The following is an 18,064-nucleotide window of genomic DNA, read 5'->3' on the forward strand; positions in this document are numbered from 1 at the left end:
TTAGAACTGATATGGAAAGTATATTGCACTCTCCTGCCTGTACCATGTCTCTGTCCTATCTTCTGCTCCCTGATTTCTACAGATATGTTATACCATCAGTTGTGAGCCGTACACAACACCACAGCGCCACCCAGCGGCACTGGCCGGACCTACAGCGTTCATTTTATCATCAAAGTCCAAATTCCCAGTTTATTCCCAGTTCAAAAGTCACATCCTAGTGGAAACAACAAGGCTCCCAGTGGCCAGGTACAGTCAGTCCTGTAACTCACATCTCAGTGATGGGAAGTGACGCTTCTGTATCCTGCGCTGCACACAGAAACATGTCTTCAGTTTCCGGGCTTAGCAGCCATTTTCTTGAAGCCACAAGCTATAGATGACTGCGGGACAAGAAACAAAGAATGGCGGCGGCTTGGAGGACATAAAGCAATGCGGAAGCGTATCTAATCGGCACTTTGTTGCCCTGGTAATTGGTACACAGTCGTGTCTTCGGGCCTAAACATGTCGGGGGGTAGGAGATGCCCGGACTGCGGCTCTGCGGAGATTGTGGAGGACGCGCACTACTCCCAGGAGCAGCTCGTGTGCGCGGCCTGCGGCTTCATCCTGACGGAGGGGAAGCTGACAACCACCCACACCGAGGAGAGCTTTCTGCAAGGTGGGGGGCCCGTGCCGCTGCGCTCCAGGCGCTGTAACTTGGATTGACGTGTGTTTGATTGTTCATAAAGTTTTGCACTTCAAGAGGTTATGAGTCCTCCTGTTATCAACCAATGAGAGTCCAGCTTTCATTTTTACTGCAGCTCAGAAAGTGAAAGAGGTGATCTGATTGGCTCAGAGTGCCTGCATCCAAAGTGCATGAATAAGTGACATGTTGCTTTTTAGAACGCAGCGCTTTGGCAGCAGCCGAAGCGCTGCGTTCCAATATGCAACGGGGGCATGGATTGGGCACAATCTTCATACACTGTGCTGGGGATACAGGACGCATGCAGTTACGCTGCGGTGCAGAACGCAGCATAACTGTATGAAAATAGGCTACGTGGACACAGCCTAAATCTGTGCTAAGTCACTATTCACTTCAGTAGGATCTGATCTGCAGTACCTGGGAACCATCACTACACAGGGTACAAGCCACGTTTACACACTTGTGTGAATAGATCCATAAGTTATGAGGGGAGCGTATCCTATCCGTGACAACTACGGATAGAAGGTGTACATAAAAACAGACATCTGAGTGAGGCCTAATGCCAAAGGGTATTAGCAGTCCATGTAGTGTAAGATTTGTGCCATCTCAGTTTGCAGAAGGCAAAGAATTTTATATGGTCATTGTTCAAAATCTCCCATTGATTCCTTTGCAAATCAAAAGGGTCCGTGGAGCCTCTGTTAGCAGTCTCGAAATAGAAAATAGCCCGAAGTCTCTTCGAGAAGGCCCTAGCCAAGGAGTGGCTCTTTTTAGGAGACCACCACATTAAGTAGCCCTTTTAGTCCATATCCAGCTCTTGACGAGTTTAAAGATATGACAAGGGAAATACCAAGGCCAGGTATCCATCCACAAACAGCTGTTTGTAAAATGAGGTGACGCATTTCAGTTACAAAAGGCGCTCCCATTCATCTCACTAGAAGATGTGGAAACTAATATTCTACACCCATTCATCTAGAGGACAGCCACAGGGTAGTCCCCCAATTTTCTCCAAGAAATGGAGATATGTGTCAAACAAGAACTTTAAGAAACATCTCAGAGAAGGATAATTCAGTGCTACATTCCCACCATGTGTATTATTGAAGGGGGGGACCCATCTTGTCCCTCCTGTCAGCCAGTACTGCCTGTCCCTGTACCAGAGTGATGCTCTCGTTTAGACTTGGTGTTATTATGAACTAGAAAGGAAATGTCGTCACTGAAGTTTTCTGTTTCTTCTCCTCAATAATGTTCTAGTTCAGGCCAGAAAATGTAATGTATAGGTCTTTCGCTTCTGACATCACATCCACGTCCCTCGCAGACAGGTTTTTATTGTCTTTCTGTTTTGGTTTTCTTTACAGTGGTGACATTTACCGAGAGCACTGGAGAGAATGACTCAATCAGCCGAACTAAACTGCGGGGTAAGTTTCACCCACATTCATGCATTTTTAAGGTTTTTGTTTTTATGTAGACGGGTTGTCTTGGGTTTTTTTTTTTCCATAGTTTATATAATCCATACGCCATAGGTGTTTTACAATTCATCAAGATTCTACTTTTAAAGATATTTTTGCATTTCTAGAAAAGCGAATCTATGTAAAATAACAAAGTTGGATAATAATCGCCCTCCGGAGGTCCAGGGCTCTCTCTCCACTTAGGTCTCTGTGATTGACTGCAGCGGTAATGTATGCTGTTAATGTGACTTCACTGCGGCAGCAAAAACTACGAGACCAGAATTGTGGTGGATACATAGCGCTGGACCCGGGAAGGTGAGTTTTGTTTGATTTGTGAACAGTGTCATGGATGAGACCTGATGAGGCCACAAGGGATAGTCTGTGGGGTCACCAAAGGCTCACCATAGCAAACAGGGGTTTTGTAGGAGATGGTTCATTTGCCCCTATATTGTGCAAGTGATGACAGACAAGTTCAAGTTTCCTAGGAAGGCCACAAAATAGTTCTAAAGAAGAATTAATATATACTGTATATGTGTATAGCTCGCGAGCTAGATGTGGCTCTTTTGATGGCTTCATCTGGCTTGCAGACAAATCTTTAATAAACAAAAAATCGTATTTCCTGGTTTATAAGACGCATTTTTTTTCCCCCCAAAACTGGGGGGAAAATGGAGATGCGTCTTACCAACGGCATAAGGCTTATCGGGCAACAGTGGTGGCGCAGGGTCGGCAATACTGTGGGGTGTTGCGCTGGCGAGCACCATTGATCTGCTTTGAATCTCCCGCAGATTGACGAGACGAGATTGACGTAAAGAAAATGACCGCGGAGGTGGTGCGTTGGCAGATAGGACTCCGCGGCCATTTTCTTGAAATCGATCTTGTCAACTGCGGGAGATTCAAAGCAGCCTACCGGCAGATCATTGAATGGTGCCCGCCGCCGAGACACCCTACAAGCCCACAGCAGTATCGCCAACACTCCGCACACTGACCCTCTTAAGCCGCGACACCCCCCTCCTCCGTGCCCACAGCATCGCCTACCCTGCCTCCTGGGACCTTCTGAGCCGCTCCCCCTGGTGAACATGGCTCTCACGGAATTACATTTGAAATTATGTGGCGTTCATGGCTCTCTCAGCCAAAAAGGTTCCCGACCCCTGGGTTAGATCTTTTAGGATATGCTACCCATACAGTAAATTAAATAAATTGCACCAGAAAAACAATTAAAAAGTCATTTTTACTCTCAAAAAGATATATAATTTTCGGATTGCCATATTGCTAAGGATTGTGCAGACTTACTGCCGTGTGCTGACTTGAGGGGCTGCCACCTAGTAAAGGGTAGCAGCAGTTGTACCAGCAGTCTCATGTGATCTTTCTTCTTCCCGCCAGGTATTATACGTGTCAGGAATATTTGTAGGGTCCTCAGACTTCCGGATTCCTTTGCAGATACTGCCGTGTCCTATTATGAAAGTGCTTTCTACCTTCCATTGTGTCACTGTGCCAGAAAGGAGAAGAAGGAGGCCATCATGGGGTGCTGTGTATATATAACATGTAGACAGCATCGCTGGCCTCTCACTATTGCCACCATCTCTTCCATGGTTTACTCCTCACATGACGTCCTCTCCAGCATATTCCGGGAACTGGTCCAAGCACTGAAGATAGATGTCCCGTCCATGAGCCTTCAGGATCTGGCCAAAAGTCACTGCCAAAGGTAATCTAAGGTGGATGGTGGCGGGTTTTATTCTGCAGAGAGTGGAAACTGTTTAATTCCATTTTAGGACATTTCTGCTGTAGCCACAAATACAGTATGATAAATCGTTTTTTAGTAAATTTTTCATATAACAAAAAAAGATACAGAAGAAAAGTGCATAGAACAATGATTAGAAAATACATTAAGGGCTTAGGTACCGCCTTATATAAACAATCAGCCCAGTAATATGAAAGTAACTAATCTTAACTTGTCACTTTATATCCATAAGTGCATAGAACCTCTGTATCCTTCAGAAGTAAAGCTGAGGGTTGATTATATTTCCCTTTTATATCTCACTGAGGCAGGTCCATATGGACATAACAGAGAAAGCATAGCAGAAAGGGTGCTAACAAAGCAAAGACTACATAAGAATAAGGGGGGTAAAAACAGAAGGACCGGGAAGGGGGGACAAGGGGTATGGAGGGAGCATGCCGTTACTGGAATAAAACGTGAAAGTCCTAGGACTCTTTGAACATAATCCAAGGTTGCCAAAGCCTAACGAACTTCTCATTAGTACCCATGGACAAGGATGAAAGTTCTTCATATGGCAGAGATGTGATAGTTCATCCTGCCATTCTTCAATGGTGGAGCTTTCCACAGAACGCCAATGTCTAGGTATAATCGCTTGAGCGGCGATCAAAACCGCAGTTATCTCTTCTTTTGCTGTCTTATAGAGCCCGGCAGGATTGAGAGGATTGCTATTTTAAGTGATGGAGCAATATCCTCTCCTGACATTTGATTATAAATCTGAAACACCTGGATCCAGAAATTAACCAGTCTCCGGCATTTCCACCATATATGTGACAATGTACCTCTCTCGGAGCCACAGCGCCAACAACTCTGATACCAAGAGGAAGGTACTATGTAAATTGGCGGGGCATTGATACCATCTTGCCAACAGTTTGTAGCTCTTTTCCTTGGCACTGCCCGCTACCGAGATCGTATGGGAAAACAAATAAGCCTTTTTCTTCTCTTCCGCAGAGAAGGTGAGACCCAATTCTGTCTCCCAAGCATGTATATGTCTGGGGTCTTTGGAGCAGAGTGCCCCATTCACCATACGACAGATGAGCTAGATCTGATGAGTGGGTGGTGAACTCTGGAAGAATAGGTGTTCAAACTGGGAAGATGTAGTCGGAGGAGGAGGCCACCTCCCTCCAAGCCATGACTTCACAAAGGAGCGGCGCTGCACATATTCATACCAATTCAAGCTCTGGTCAGGGAAATGTGGCTTGTAATTCTTCAAAAGAAGGCAGTACCTGCAATTCCTGTCCCAGTCTGATATCTGAGCCCCTCTGCCAACCGAGAAATTTGTCAGTAGTCCTCCCAGGGAGGAAGCCCGGATTGCCGAACAAGGGGGAGGGTCCTCCGGAGAGGCCTCCTTTTAGCTTTATATCCTCCCATGCCTCCAACGTGGCCCTGAGCAATATCCCGTTTGGGTCTGTCTGCGTCCTCTGCGCTTCGGCGTCAGTTTTCTGTATCCATGGGAGACCTGTAAGTGGAGTCGGGGAGGGAGAAAGCCTGTTCCAGCTCCATCCACAGCTTAACATGAAAGTGGAAATCACAAATACAGTATAATGTCTGATGATGTACAAGACTACCTTTCTAAACGTTTCACCTGACATTTGTATACTGACACTACGCCACATTTTGAATTTAAATGCCATTGCAGTCAATGGAAAAAGATTGCAGCCAAGTGTGATTACTTATTGCTGGGCAGACGTGTAGGTTACAGGTGCCACCAGCGCCTGTCAACCCCTTAGATCGCACTGTCAGACTCTGACAGCACAATCTAAAGTGCTCCAGTGGGGGTCGCGTGTTCCCTGCCACAATCGGTGGCCTCGTGACTCTATCACTGGGCGCCAATAAGCTGACATGGCATGTTTCCTGTGAGTGCAGGCAGAATGCCAGCACTCAAAGTAACACAGCATTTCTCCTATTCAGAGCAATGTTGAAGTACCGTATTTTTCGCTTTATGAGCCGCACCGGATTATAAGACGCACCCCAAATTTAGACATAAAAAATGGTAAAAAATAAAAATGGGGTCCGTCTTATACTCCGGTGTTATCTTGCTGGAGGGTGGCAGCAGTGGTGGTGAAGTGGGGTCACAGGAGGCAGAGGTTGTGCTAACAGGCACGGCGGGTCAGTGGCGTCGGCATCCGTGTTGGCATGTGTGACGGCGTCCGTGGGGGCAGGCACGATGGGTCAGTAGTGGCGGCGGGTGAGTGGTGCAGCAGGCCGATGCAGTGAGTGTCCCAATGTCTGCAGTCCCGGTTCAAATGATGGTGCCTGGAGCGACGCATGCGCAGATGGAGCTCTCCTCCAAGGGCTCCATCTGTGTATGTGCTGACTCCCGGTGCGGCGTGTGCACAGATGGAGCTCTCATCCAAGAGCTCCATCTGCGCCCGCTCCCTGCGCCATCATTTCAAACTGGGACTGCGGACACACTGGGTAACATGCTGCACAGGTGCCCGCACGCACAGAGTCGCAGCCAGCAGGCTGCCCGCCCTCACGCAGCCAGCAGGCTGCCCGCCCTCACGCAGCCAGCAGGCTGCCCGCCCTCACGCAGCCAGCAGGCTGCCCGCCCTCACGCAGCCAGCAGGCTGCCCGCCCTCACGCAGCCACAGGTACCCGGCTGCCACCCGCACGCAAGCACAGGTACCCGGCTGCCACCCGCACGCAAGCACAGGTACCCAGCCGCTTGCACACAGGCAACCGGCCGCCCAATCACCGCACAGACAGGGCCCCCAGATAAAGCTATATTTGGATTTTAAGACGCACCCCTCATTTTCCTCCCAAATTTTTGAGAGGAAAAGTGCGTTTTATAATCAGAAAAATACGGTATCTGTCTGATCAGCAGAATTGATCAGACTGTGCAGTCCTAAAATCCCCTAGGGGGGTCTAGTAAAATCATAAACTGTAAAAAATACAAAAAAAACCCTAAAAGTTGAAATCGCCTCCTTTTTTGCTCCATTGAAAATAAAACAATAAGAATAAAAAATACACATATTTGGGATCACCAAGTTCAGAAATGCCCGATCTATCAAAATATAAAATTTATCTGATCAGTGAATGATGTAACGAGGGAAAACAAAATCATAACACCAGAATTATGGTTTTTTTGGTCACTACAACAATGTATTAAAATGCAATAACAGGCGATCAAAATATTGTAGCTATACCAAAGTGGTATAATGAAAACTGTTAACTCAAGACACAAAACATAAGCCATCACTGAGCGCGTAAAATGAGAATGCTACGGGTCTCAGAAAATGGCAACAAAAATACTATTTTATTTATTTTTTCTTTTTTTTCTTTTACAAACTGCTGAATTTTTTGTCACCACTTAGGCAAAAATAAAACTATACGTTAGGTATCTACGAACTGGTCCTGACCTGGGAAATCATATTGCCAGGTCAGTTTTACCAAATGTATTTACATGGTAAATAAAAAAACAAAACAATTATGTAATTGTATATTTGGAATTGTTTCCTGTACAATATGGAGCATATTGAATGGTGTTATTCAAAAGTGCAACTGGTCCCACAAAAAAAACGAGCCCCATATGGCTAAAGTGAAGAAAATAAAAAAGAAAATAAAAACGTTTTGGCTCTTGGAAGAAGGAAAGGAAAATTGCCCTGTGGTGAAGGGGTTAATGATGTTGTTCAAGTAGTATGGGCTTGTCACTGTACCAGTCACAAAGTGTAGGGCAGTTCTGTATTGATAACACACATCTACTCACACTGTAACACCACCACCACCAATGGCTCGTCTGGTGACAGCAGTGACTGATGCATAGCGCTCTCCTTGACGTCTTCAACATCATTGGTGGCCATCATTTCTGCTCAGGATAAATCAACTTACATCAGTAAACAGCCCATGAGGCCCACTGGTCCCTGATCCAGGGTAGATGCTCCTTGGCCCATGCCGGACGATGACACCTGTGCCTGTTTGTGCGGTCACATAACTTGCAGGTTGTCTAGAACGCAGACCACGGGGATGTAAACAGTTTTCACAAATCTGACGTGAAACGTGGGTGCCTCTTACCTCCCTTAAATGTGCCTGGAGTTGTGTGGCACTCATCCGGTCACTGAAGCGGTCATGAGTGTGGGATGTGGCCAAAGGACGTCCACTTCTCTGCCTTTGTGTGACTCTTCCAGTCTCTCTATCTCTGTTGCATCCTGCTGATGACACTCTGTGAAACTCTAAGCTCAGGCCAATCTGTCTGAGAACATCCTGCTTTGAAGCCTCTTAAGGTACCGTCACACATAACGAGATCGCTAGCGAGATCGCTGCTAAGTCACCGTTTGATGACGCAGTAGCGATCCCGTTAGCGATCTTGTTATGTGTGACACTTACCAGCGATCAGGCCCCTGCTGTGAGATCTCTAGTCGTTGCAGAATGGTCCAGGCCATTTTCTTCAAAGGCAATGTCCTGCTGGGCAGGACACATTGCTGTGTTTGACACTGTGTGACAGGGTCACAGTGACTGCTGAGATCGTTATACAGGTCGCTACTGCATCGTTGGTAAGATCTGACTGGGTGACATCTCACCAGCGACCTCCCAGCGACTTACCTGCGATCCCTATCAAGTCGCATTGTTTTCGGGATCGCTGGTAAGTCGTTGTGTGTGACTGGGCCTTTAATGGCAAGGTACTACTGATTAATTGTTAGGTATCGTCTCGGTCTCATGATGTCAAAATGTGAACAGCATGATGAGGAGGACTGTTTAAATACCTATTCTAGTTCCGATTCATGGATTAAAAACCCATTGTGAATTTTGCCATTAAGCTCCTTGTTACAGAACAGCAAGTTGTGCAAAAAATACAGAAACATTGAACATTTGCATTCAGACGTTTCAAGAAGGTCACATTAAGTTCACCTGAAAAGGTTAGAGGGCATTTCTAGGATCATCCTGAAATTTCACCCAAAAGTCAAATATCCATAACTTTTTGTGAGTATCGTGTTTCATGTAGTGAAGGAATAAACTTTGTTTTAAGCATTTTATGGTAAAGAAATATAAAATCTCCACAACATAGGTCTGTGATGCCTAAGGGTTGTGAATCCGCAGCATTTAATTTGAGTCTGTCAAATTTGTGGGACTTTCCACCATATTTCTTTTTTTCCATCAACCATTGCAATGCTTCCACTTATAGGCACTCTTCCTATCGGAGATAAAAATGTAAAATTGACAACTGGGTGTTACCAGTTGGGGGCGTGCCCCTATAGTCTGATATTGTAAAATCAGTGCTGACAAAATAGGACTTACAAGGACATTCCCTTTGACAAGAGACCTGGTAACACCCAATTGTCTAACTATTCAGGAGGAACAAAATACAATGACATCATGGGAAACTCAAGTCTTAAAGCAAAGGGGTGAAAAATATAATAAAGGTTGTCATTAAAATTTTTAATCAAGTACAATATTTGTTATCCCGGGTGAAGTCTCGCGACTATTTCACAATGGTTATCACTTATACATGTTTCCCTTTTATGAGCACATTCTTATTTTTTTTGCAGTTTTCGGTTATTCCAAGATGGCTCATCATCACCACAGAATTATGCAGAGAATTTGGATAAAGTGTTGGAGATGACTTTTCAGCTCCTGGAGTTAGCCGGTGAGACGTGGCTCGTCACCGGACGTCACCCTATTCCCATAATAACAGCAGCTGCCTATCTTTCTTGGCAGTCCCTGAAAGCTGCCCAGCGGCTGTCATGCACTTTTTCTCGGTTTTGCAAGTTGTCCGAGACAGAACTGCCTTCTCCTGCGCTAATGCGATTGAAAGAACTTAAAGAAAACTGTCTAAAGCTGTCCTCTCAGCTGCCCTGGCTGAGGATGCTCACACTAAATACCAAGAATGTGGTATATCACTTAGGTGACATCTTAAAACACAAGACTTATCTTCTCAGGAAAGCTCTGGAAGATGTGGAGATGTCCACCACAGAGTCAGAAGAGAGCAAGTCTTCTGATCTACAGCATCTTAGTGCAGCCTTCCTTCCACCATGCCTGACCAAGCCAAGAAAGAGACCACATGCTATAGCATTTCCCAATAAGCTTCAAAACATTACCGGAGATGAGGATATTTCAGACAGTGAGATAGAGCAGTATCTGAGGACTCCAGCTGAGATGGCTTGTTTCCAGAAGGCCCAGGCTCAGCTTGCTATGCAGCAATGACGTCAAGGCTTGTTATATACAAGTGGATCTCCCTAAATTAGAATATCATCAAAAAGTTTATTTCAGTAATTCAATACAAGAAGGGAAACACATATATTATATAGTCATTACACACAGAGGATCTATTTCAAGTGTTTACAGTGGAACCTTGCTTAACGAGGACAATCCGTTCTGGGAGTGTGCTTGTTAATCAAGTTACTCGTTCAGCAGAGCAAGATTTCCCATACGAAGTCACTGCAATGCAGACAATTCGTTCCACAACTTGTTAAATGTCCCATCCTTGTCCCCTATTCTATCATTACACACAAACACACACACACATGCACATATTATGCTCACCTTACCTTCCGTTCCATCGCCGGTCTCCTGGGACTTGCTGTTCTCTGGTACGGGGCCGGGCTGTGTATCGCGTTACCATAACGACGAGGGAGGAACTTCCCGGCCAGAGCGCTGACGTCAAAGGCAGAGCCACTTGCCTCTGGCCAGCGCGCTGCCTTTGAGTAGCGGTGACAGGAAGTTCCTGCTTCGTTGCTATGGATGCTGATGCACAGCCTGTAGTGGAGCGGAGCGGCGAACTGCAGGACCCAGGAGGCCAGCGATGAAACGGAAGGTACACATATTATAGGCTCACCTTACCTTCTGTTCTACCGCCGGCCTCATGGTACTTGTAGTTCGCCGCGAGGACGTCGCGATGTACCCGGGAACTACAAGAACCATGAGGCCGGCGGTGGAACAGAAGGTAAGGTGAGCATAATACTGTATGTGTGTGCGTGCATGTGTGTTTGTGTGTGTTTTGTGTGTACATGTGTGTGTTTGTGTGGACTGCAAGTGCGGGTTAGAGCGCGGTAGATGTACGGAACCGGAAGTGTGTGCGGTGAGGATTTTGCTCATCCAGCAAAGCTTTCACGTAAACCGGGTTACAAATTTACAGAAAGCTTTGCTTGTTAAGCGAAATTCTCGTTAAGTGGGTTACTCGTTAAGCGAGGTTCCACTGTATTTCTGTGAATGATGATGATTATGGCTTACAGCCAATGAAAACCCAAAAGTCATTTTCTTAGAAAATTAGAATATTTTGTAAGACCAACTGAAAAAATGATTTTACACGCAGAAATGTTGGCGCCTACTGAAAAGTCTGTACAGTAAATGCCTCAATACCAATACTCCATGCCAAAATAAATTAACTTTTTGATATTGTAATTTATTGAGATGCACTTGTATAGCATTGTACATATCATTTTGTTAAACATATTTTTTTTTCCACTAACTGCAGTATCCTTTACAGTGTTATGGAGATCTGCTGTGATCTTTTTTTGCTGTTCATAAATGTTTGCATGTATAAACTAAGTCTTTCATGCAATAGAACAGCGGTGTCCAATGTTTTGGTGTCTCTGGGTCACGTCAGAAGAAAAATAGTTATGGGCCACACATTAAATACACAAACGCTAAGCTGATGAGTAAAAAAAGGAGGTCTGTGCATAATTTTAGTAATTCCCACTACCACAGATGAGCAAAAACGTCTTCACATAATTGTGCGGCGGTCCATTTAGAAGAGTTTGTTTTAAAATCATTGAGCAGATCCCTAGATTGTAATTATGAGTGCTATAATAGTATGAGGGTTGAATGAAAAGTAATGGTTATGTCTCCACCTTCAGAACTCCTTAGCAGATGGCAGCACTGGTATGTGGCAGCTACTGGACTGTTCAGTAGACTCTCGTCTACAGCTCCAGTTGGCGGGAAGCCTTAACCGGTTGTGGTGTTAGTGGTGTAAAGAATGGAACCCTGTGAAGACAATCGGTCAATGACATATTTTTTTTTTTTATGACAACTAACAAGGGTCCAAAAGGGAAAGGGAAAAATGTTTTCCTGTAGCATGACAATGCCGGACCACACATGCCACCACGGCAGAACTTCAGAGACTGAAGCTCACCACCGTACGGCATCCTCCATACAGTCCAGATTTGGCTCCATCTGTTACCGATAATGAAAGAAGATCTGCGGGTATATCACTATGCCTCTGATGAAGAAGTAGAGAGAACTGTGAGAGGCTGCTTGAGGAAACAGTGTTGACTTCTTCTGTGATTGCTTCAGAAAACTTGTTCATTGTTGGCAGAGGTGTATCTAGTTGGTGATTATGTGGAAAAATGAATATCTGTAATTAAAGAGCATACTCTAAGGATTATTTCTGTGATTCATTTATTAAAATATTGCCATTGAAAGCCAAGTTATGAAGTTGGAAACGTTGCTTTTCATTCAACCCTCGTGTTTTCTAGATTATGATTATTATGGAAATGCTGAATGCACATTACATGGGAGACACAGAGTGCTGTATATAGACTCGCATACATTCTAGAGATTCAGTGCTGCAATGGTGGGAGCAGGATAAGAGGGCATGGCGTACGAGCGTCAACCACATGCCAATATGGCATGAGTAAAAAATTGCAAAAGGACACTGCCCCATAGTTTTACACTGGTGCGAGTGGAATGCAATGTTTTATCGGATTGCACTCGTCTGTGTTAATTGCAAGTGGAACCGAAACCTAAAGCCTGCTTTACACGCTGCAATGTATCTTACAATGTGTCGGCAGGGTCACGTCGTAAGTGACGCACATCCGGCATCGTAAGGTACATTGCAGTGTGTAACAGGTATGTGCGATTGCGATTGAACGTTAAAATGTTCATCGCATACACATCGTACCTTTCTCTAGAATTGCTTGTCAGATTGTTCATCGTACCCGGGGTAGCACACATCGCAGTGTGTGACACCCTGGGAACGATGAACAGATCTTGCCTGCGTCCTGCGGCTCCCGGCCCACAATGCTAAAGGAAGGAGGTGGGCGGGATGTTTAAGTCCCGCTCAGCTCCGCCCCTCCGCTTCTATTGGCCGGCTGCCGCATGATGTCGCTGTGACGCCGAACGTCCCTCCCACTCCAGGAAGTATACGTTCGCCGCCCACATCGAGGTCGTATGGAAGGTAAGTACGTGTGACGGGGGTTAATAGTTTGTGCGGCACGTTCAACAAATTGAATGTGCCACACATACGATGGGGGCGTTGCAAATCACATACGATATCGCATGTGAAATTGCAACGTGTAAAGCAGGCTTAAGGCTCAGTCTTTGCGATTGCAATGTAATTTGTTTAAAAGAACTGAGTCCTCAGTGGTTGATACCTTTTAATGGCTAACTGAAAAGAGGGTAATATATAGCAAGCTTTCGAGACTAATCAGGACAATATCCGCATGGCAAGGGGACAAACTGTTGTGGCAGTAAATATCGCCACAACAGTTTGCCCCCTTGCCATGCTGATAGTTCTGCTTCACGTCACTTGTCTTATTTACTACTCCATTCTATGCCCTGTTGTGTATAAATATGTGACTCTTCAGATTTTGTGTTATACTGAGCCTGATGAAGAGACCTGAGTAGTCTCGAAAGCTTGCTATTATTACCATCTTTTCAGTTAGACATTAAACGGTATCAACCACTGAGGACTCAGATTTTTTAAATAATTTTTTATCTCTACTGGCTAACATGATACAAAGATATATTTTACCTATATCAGGGTAACAAGAACAGGCTTATAAGTGGTTTAGCAGGCAATATGAGCCACTACACAACTCAACCTAACTGCGTCATTCACCAACACTCAGCCATTCTTCTATAAGCATTATTATTACCTTAGTATGGGGCCCCTCCTGCAGGCTACAATTTTTCTTTTCTATTAATTCAAATATTAAAGTATGGACAAACATTCATAATTCATAAAAATATTGTTATAAGCAAGGGTTGCCAGGGTTGTACAATCAATGTTGCTCACAAATACCTGTATATGAAAAAACACTAGAGGGCGCTTGCACACTGTTATTTCGTTGGGAAATAGTCACTTATGAGTAGGATGAGTAATTTAGGCACAGATATGAAAAGAATCATTGAGCCGGACGTTTTCTGATTAATAATGTTTAGAAATTTTCTGATTGTTTCAGTCCACGCTTCACAAACAGACACATTGCAAAGTAAATGGAATGGGAATCTGACATTTTTCTGTTTGCACCTTTAACCTCCGAGGTCTGAAAAATATAAGATCACTTGTTGGACTGAGGAGAATATTGACACATCTGTGCCCGATTTATCCACAACCTATATTTATGTATTGCTCATTCTGTGAAAGCATTGTACAATCTATTGTGCTGGTAACCCTTGCTTACAACAATTTTTATGAATTAAGAATGTTTGTCCATATTTTAATATTTGAATTAATAAAATAATTGAGCTTTTATTACTCGTGGGGGGAATACATTTTTCATAGTTTCTTTGTCGCTCCTAATTGGGAGACCCAGACAATTGGGTGTATAGCTACTGCCTCCGGAGGCCACACAAAGTATTACACTTAAAAGTGTAAGGCCCCTCCCCTTCTGGCTATACACCCTCCCGTGGGATCACGGGCTCCTCAGTTTTCATGCTTTGTGCGAAGGAGGCACACATACATACATAGCTCCACTGTTTAGTCAGCAGCAGCTGCTGACTATGTCGGATGGAAGAAAAGAGGGCCCATACTAGGGCCCCCAGCATGCTCCCTTCTCACCCCACTCTTTGTCGGCGGTGTTTGTTAAGGTTGAGGTACCCATTGCGGGTACGGAGGCTGGAGCCCACATGCTGCATCCTTCCCCATCCCCCTTCGGGCTCTGGGTGAAGTGGGATTTTACCGGTCTCCAGGCACTGAGACCGAGCTCCATCCACAGCCCCTGGAGACTCTGCTGGATATGGAGCTGAGTATCGTCAGGGACATGGCCCTGCTACATCAAGGTACTCTGTGTCCCCGTTTATATCGCGCCCACACCGCAGCATTGCTGGGTGTGTTAGTGCGCCGGGGACAACAGCGCTGCGCGCTGGTGCCATTCCTATCTACAGCTCTGCTGAGAGGGGACATGTCTTTGAAACTGCCGCGCTGGCCGCTGTTCTCAGTTTTTTCGCTGCGGCGCGGCTGGGACTTGTGGTGCGCCGGGGACTTCCGCGCTGGCCGTGCATATATGACGGCCGCGCTTATTACTCGAGTCCCCGGCTTTTTGCGGCCTAGTTTCGGTTCGTTCCCGCCCCCAGGCCTGCCAGTCAGGGGAAGGGCGGGACGCTGTACAGATAGTCAGCGCAGAGGGCTGGAGTCTGCTTTGCATACTCCAGCCCTCACACTGGGCACAGTGGGACGCCAGTTTCCCGCACTTTGTTTGAGGCACGCCCACGGTCCGCCCCTCTTCACAGGACGCCGGCAGCCATTCCTGGTGCAGTCTGAGCTGGAGAGAGGAGACTGGGAGACCCAGACACGGGATTCTGGTGCCCACACACCCGCTTTTTAGCGGGCGGTAAGCTGCCCTCAAGGGCTGACCCCCACTGGTGCCGAAGTGTATATTTGTATTTTATGCTTGCAGCTATACATTGCACTGTACGGTCGCGGTGATTCTCTCCTATATACCCTCCTAGATTACTCAGAGGATACAACAGCATGTCGACCGCAGAAAGCAAAGGTGCCAAGGCACAGGCTTTCTATGCTGCTTGTACCGCATGTGGGGCTGTTCTACCGGCTGGTTCCACTGATCCCCACTGTGTGCAGTGCTCGGCCCCTGTGGCACTTGCTCGGCCGGGGCCTCTGCTGGAGGTGACCCAGGCAGAACCTCCTGTGAATACTGTCCAGGTGACAGGGACGGAGTTTGCAGTTTTTGCTGACAGGTTGTCTGTGACTATGACTAAAATTCTTGAAACATTGCAGGCTAGACCAGTACCTCAGGCCATGGGCACTGTTAACTCATTGCTCCCTGGTCCCCCTCAGTTGGAACAGCTCCGGGATCCGGGGGTGTCACTTACATCCCAGGGTGATGGCTCTGACACGGACGACAGTCCCAGACAACCTAAACGAGCTCGCTATGAGCGGCCCTCGACTTCATCTCACTGGTCAGGGTCCCAGCAGGACTCTCTGTATGTTGAGGCGGAGGTAGCTGATCAGGATTCTGATCCTGAGACCGCTCTCAATCTGGATACACCTGACGGTGACGCCATAGTGAATGATCTTATAGCGTCCATCAATAAAATGTTAGACATTTCTCCCCCTGCTCCTCTTGTGGAGGAGACAGCTTCACAGCAGGAGAAATTCCATTTCAGGTATCCCAAGCGTAAATTAAGTGTATTTCTGGACCACTCTGACTTTAGAGAAGCAATCCAGAAGCACCACGCTTATCCGGATAAGCGTTTTTCCAAAAGGCTTAAGGATACACGTTATCCTTTTCCCCCTGACGTGGTCAAGGGCTGGACCCAGTGTCCCAAAGTGGATCCTCCAATCTCCAGGCTTGCAGCCAGATCCTTAGTTGCAGTGGAAGATGGGGCGGCACTTAAGGATGCCACGGACAGGCAGATGGAGCTCTGGTTGAAGTCCATCTATGAGGCTATCGGCGCGTCGTTTGCTCCAGCATTCGCAGCCGTATGGGCACTCCAAGCTATTTCAGCTGGTCTTACACAGATTGACACGGTCACGCGTACATCTGCTCCGCAGGTGGCACCCTTAACCTCTCAAATGTCTGCATTTGCGTCTTACGCGATTAATGCTGTCCTAGACTCTACGAGCCGTACGGCAGTGGCGTCCGCCAACTCCGTGGTTTTACGCAGAGCCTTGTGGTTAAGAGAATGGAAGGCAGATTCTGCTTCCAAAAAGTGTTTAACCAGTCTGCCTTTTTCTCGTGACCGACTGTTTGGTGAGCGCTTGGATGAAATCATTAAACACTCCAAGGGTAAAGATTCATCCTTACCTCAGCCCAGACAAAACAAACCCCAACAGAGGAGAGGACAGTCGGGGTTTCGGTCCTTTCGAGGCTCAGGCAGGTCCCAATTCTCCTCGTCCAAAAGGACTCAAAAGGATCAGAGGAGCTCAGATTCTTGGCGGACTCAGTCACGCCCAAAAAAGACAGCCGGAAGACCCGCTACCAAGGCGGCTTCCTCATGACTTTCGGCCTCCTCTCTCCGCATCCTCGGTCGGTGGCAGGCTCTCCCGCTTTGGCGACATTTGGCTGCCACAGGTCACAGACCGTTGGGTGAGAGACATTCTGTCTCACAGGTACAGGATAGAGTTCAGCTCTCGTCCTCCAACTCGCTTCTTCAGAACTTCTCCACCTCCCGACCGAGTCGATGCTCTGCTGCTAGCGGTGTCCACTCTAAAAGCGGAAGGAGTGGTGACCCCCGTCCCTCTGCAGGAACAGGGTCACGGTTTTTACTCCAACTTGTTTGTGGTGCCAAAAAAGGACGGGTCATTCCGTCCCGTTCTGGATCTAAAACTGCTCAACAAGCACGTAAAAACCAGGAAGTTCCAAATGGAATCCCTTCGCTCCGTCATCGCCTCAATGTCTCAAGGAGATTTCCTAGCGTCTATAGACATCAAGGATGCTTATCTCCACGTGCCGATTGCTCCAGAGCACCAGCGTTTTCTACGCTTCGTTATAGGAGACGAACACCTTCAGTTCGTAGCTCTGCCTTTCGGGCTGGCGACAGCCCCACGTGTCTTCACCAAGGTCATGGCAGCAGTAGTAGCAGTCCTGCACTCGCAAGGTCACTCTGTGATCCCGTATTTGGACGACCTACTTGTCAAGGCACCCTCTCAAGAGGCATGCCAACACAGCCTGAACGTTGCGTTGGAGACTCTCCAGAGTTTCGGGTGGATCATCAACTTTTCAAAGTCAAATCTAACCCCGACACAATCGCTAACATATCTTGGCATGGAGTTTCATACTCTCTCAGCGATAGTGAAGCTTCCGCTGGACAAACAGCGTTCACTACAGACAGGGGTGCAATCTCTCCTTCAAGGCCAGTCACACCCCTTGAGACGCCTCATGCACTTCCTAGGGAAGATGGTAGCAGCAATGGAAGCAGTCCCTTTCGCGCAGTTTCATCTCCGTCCACTACAATGGGACATTCTCCGCCAATGGGACGGGAAGTCGACGTCCCTCGACAGACACGTCTCCCTTTCTCAGGCGGCCAAGGAATCTTTTCGGTGGTGGCTTCTTCCCA

The 18,064-nt window shown here is 46.7% G+C and overlaps 1 protein-coding gene across 1 annotated transcript; it reads left to right on the plus strand.

Moving 5' to 3' along the window:
• Positions 1 to 259: 259 nt before the first annotated feature.
• Positions 260 to 12,199, plus strand: BRF2 (BRF2 general transcription factor IIIB subunit). Its single transcript, XM_075342897.1, has 4 exons — positions 260 to 652; positions 2,029 to 2,088; positions 3,499 to 3,820; positions 9,376 to 12,199. The coding sequence occupies exons 1-4, from the start codon at positions 499 to 501 to the stop codon at positions 10,028 to 10,030; spliced, it is 1,191 nt and encodes a 396-aa protein (XP_075199012.1). The 5' UTR covers positions 260 to 498; the 3' UTR covers positions 10,031 to 12,199.
• Positions 12,200 to 18,064: the final 5,865 nt, after the last annotated feature.

Source organism: Anomaloglossus baeobatrachus, chromosome 4 (genome assembly GCF_048569485.1).
Source record: "Anomaloglossus baeobatrachus isolate aAnoBae1 chromosome 4, aAnoBae1.hap1, whole genome shotgun sequence".
Taxonomy (NCBI): Eukaryota; Metazoa; Chordata; class Amphibia; order Anura; family Aromobatidae; genus Anomaloglossus; species Anomaloglossus baeobatrachus.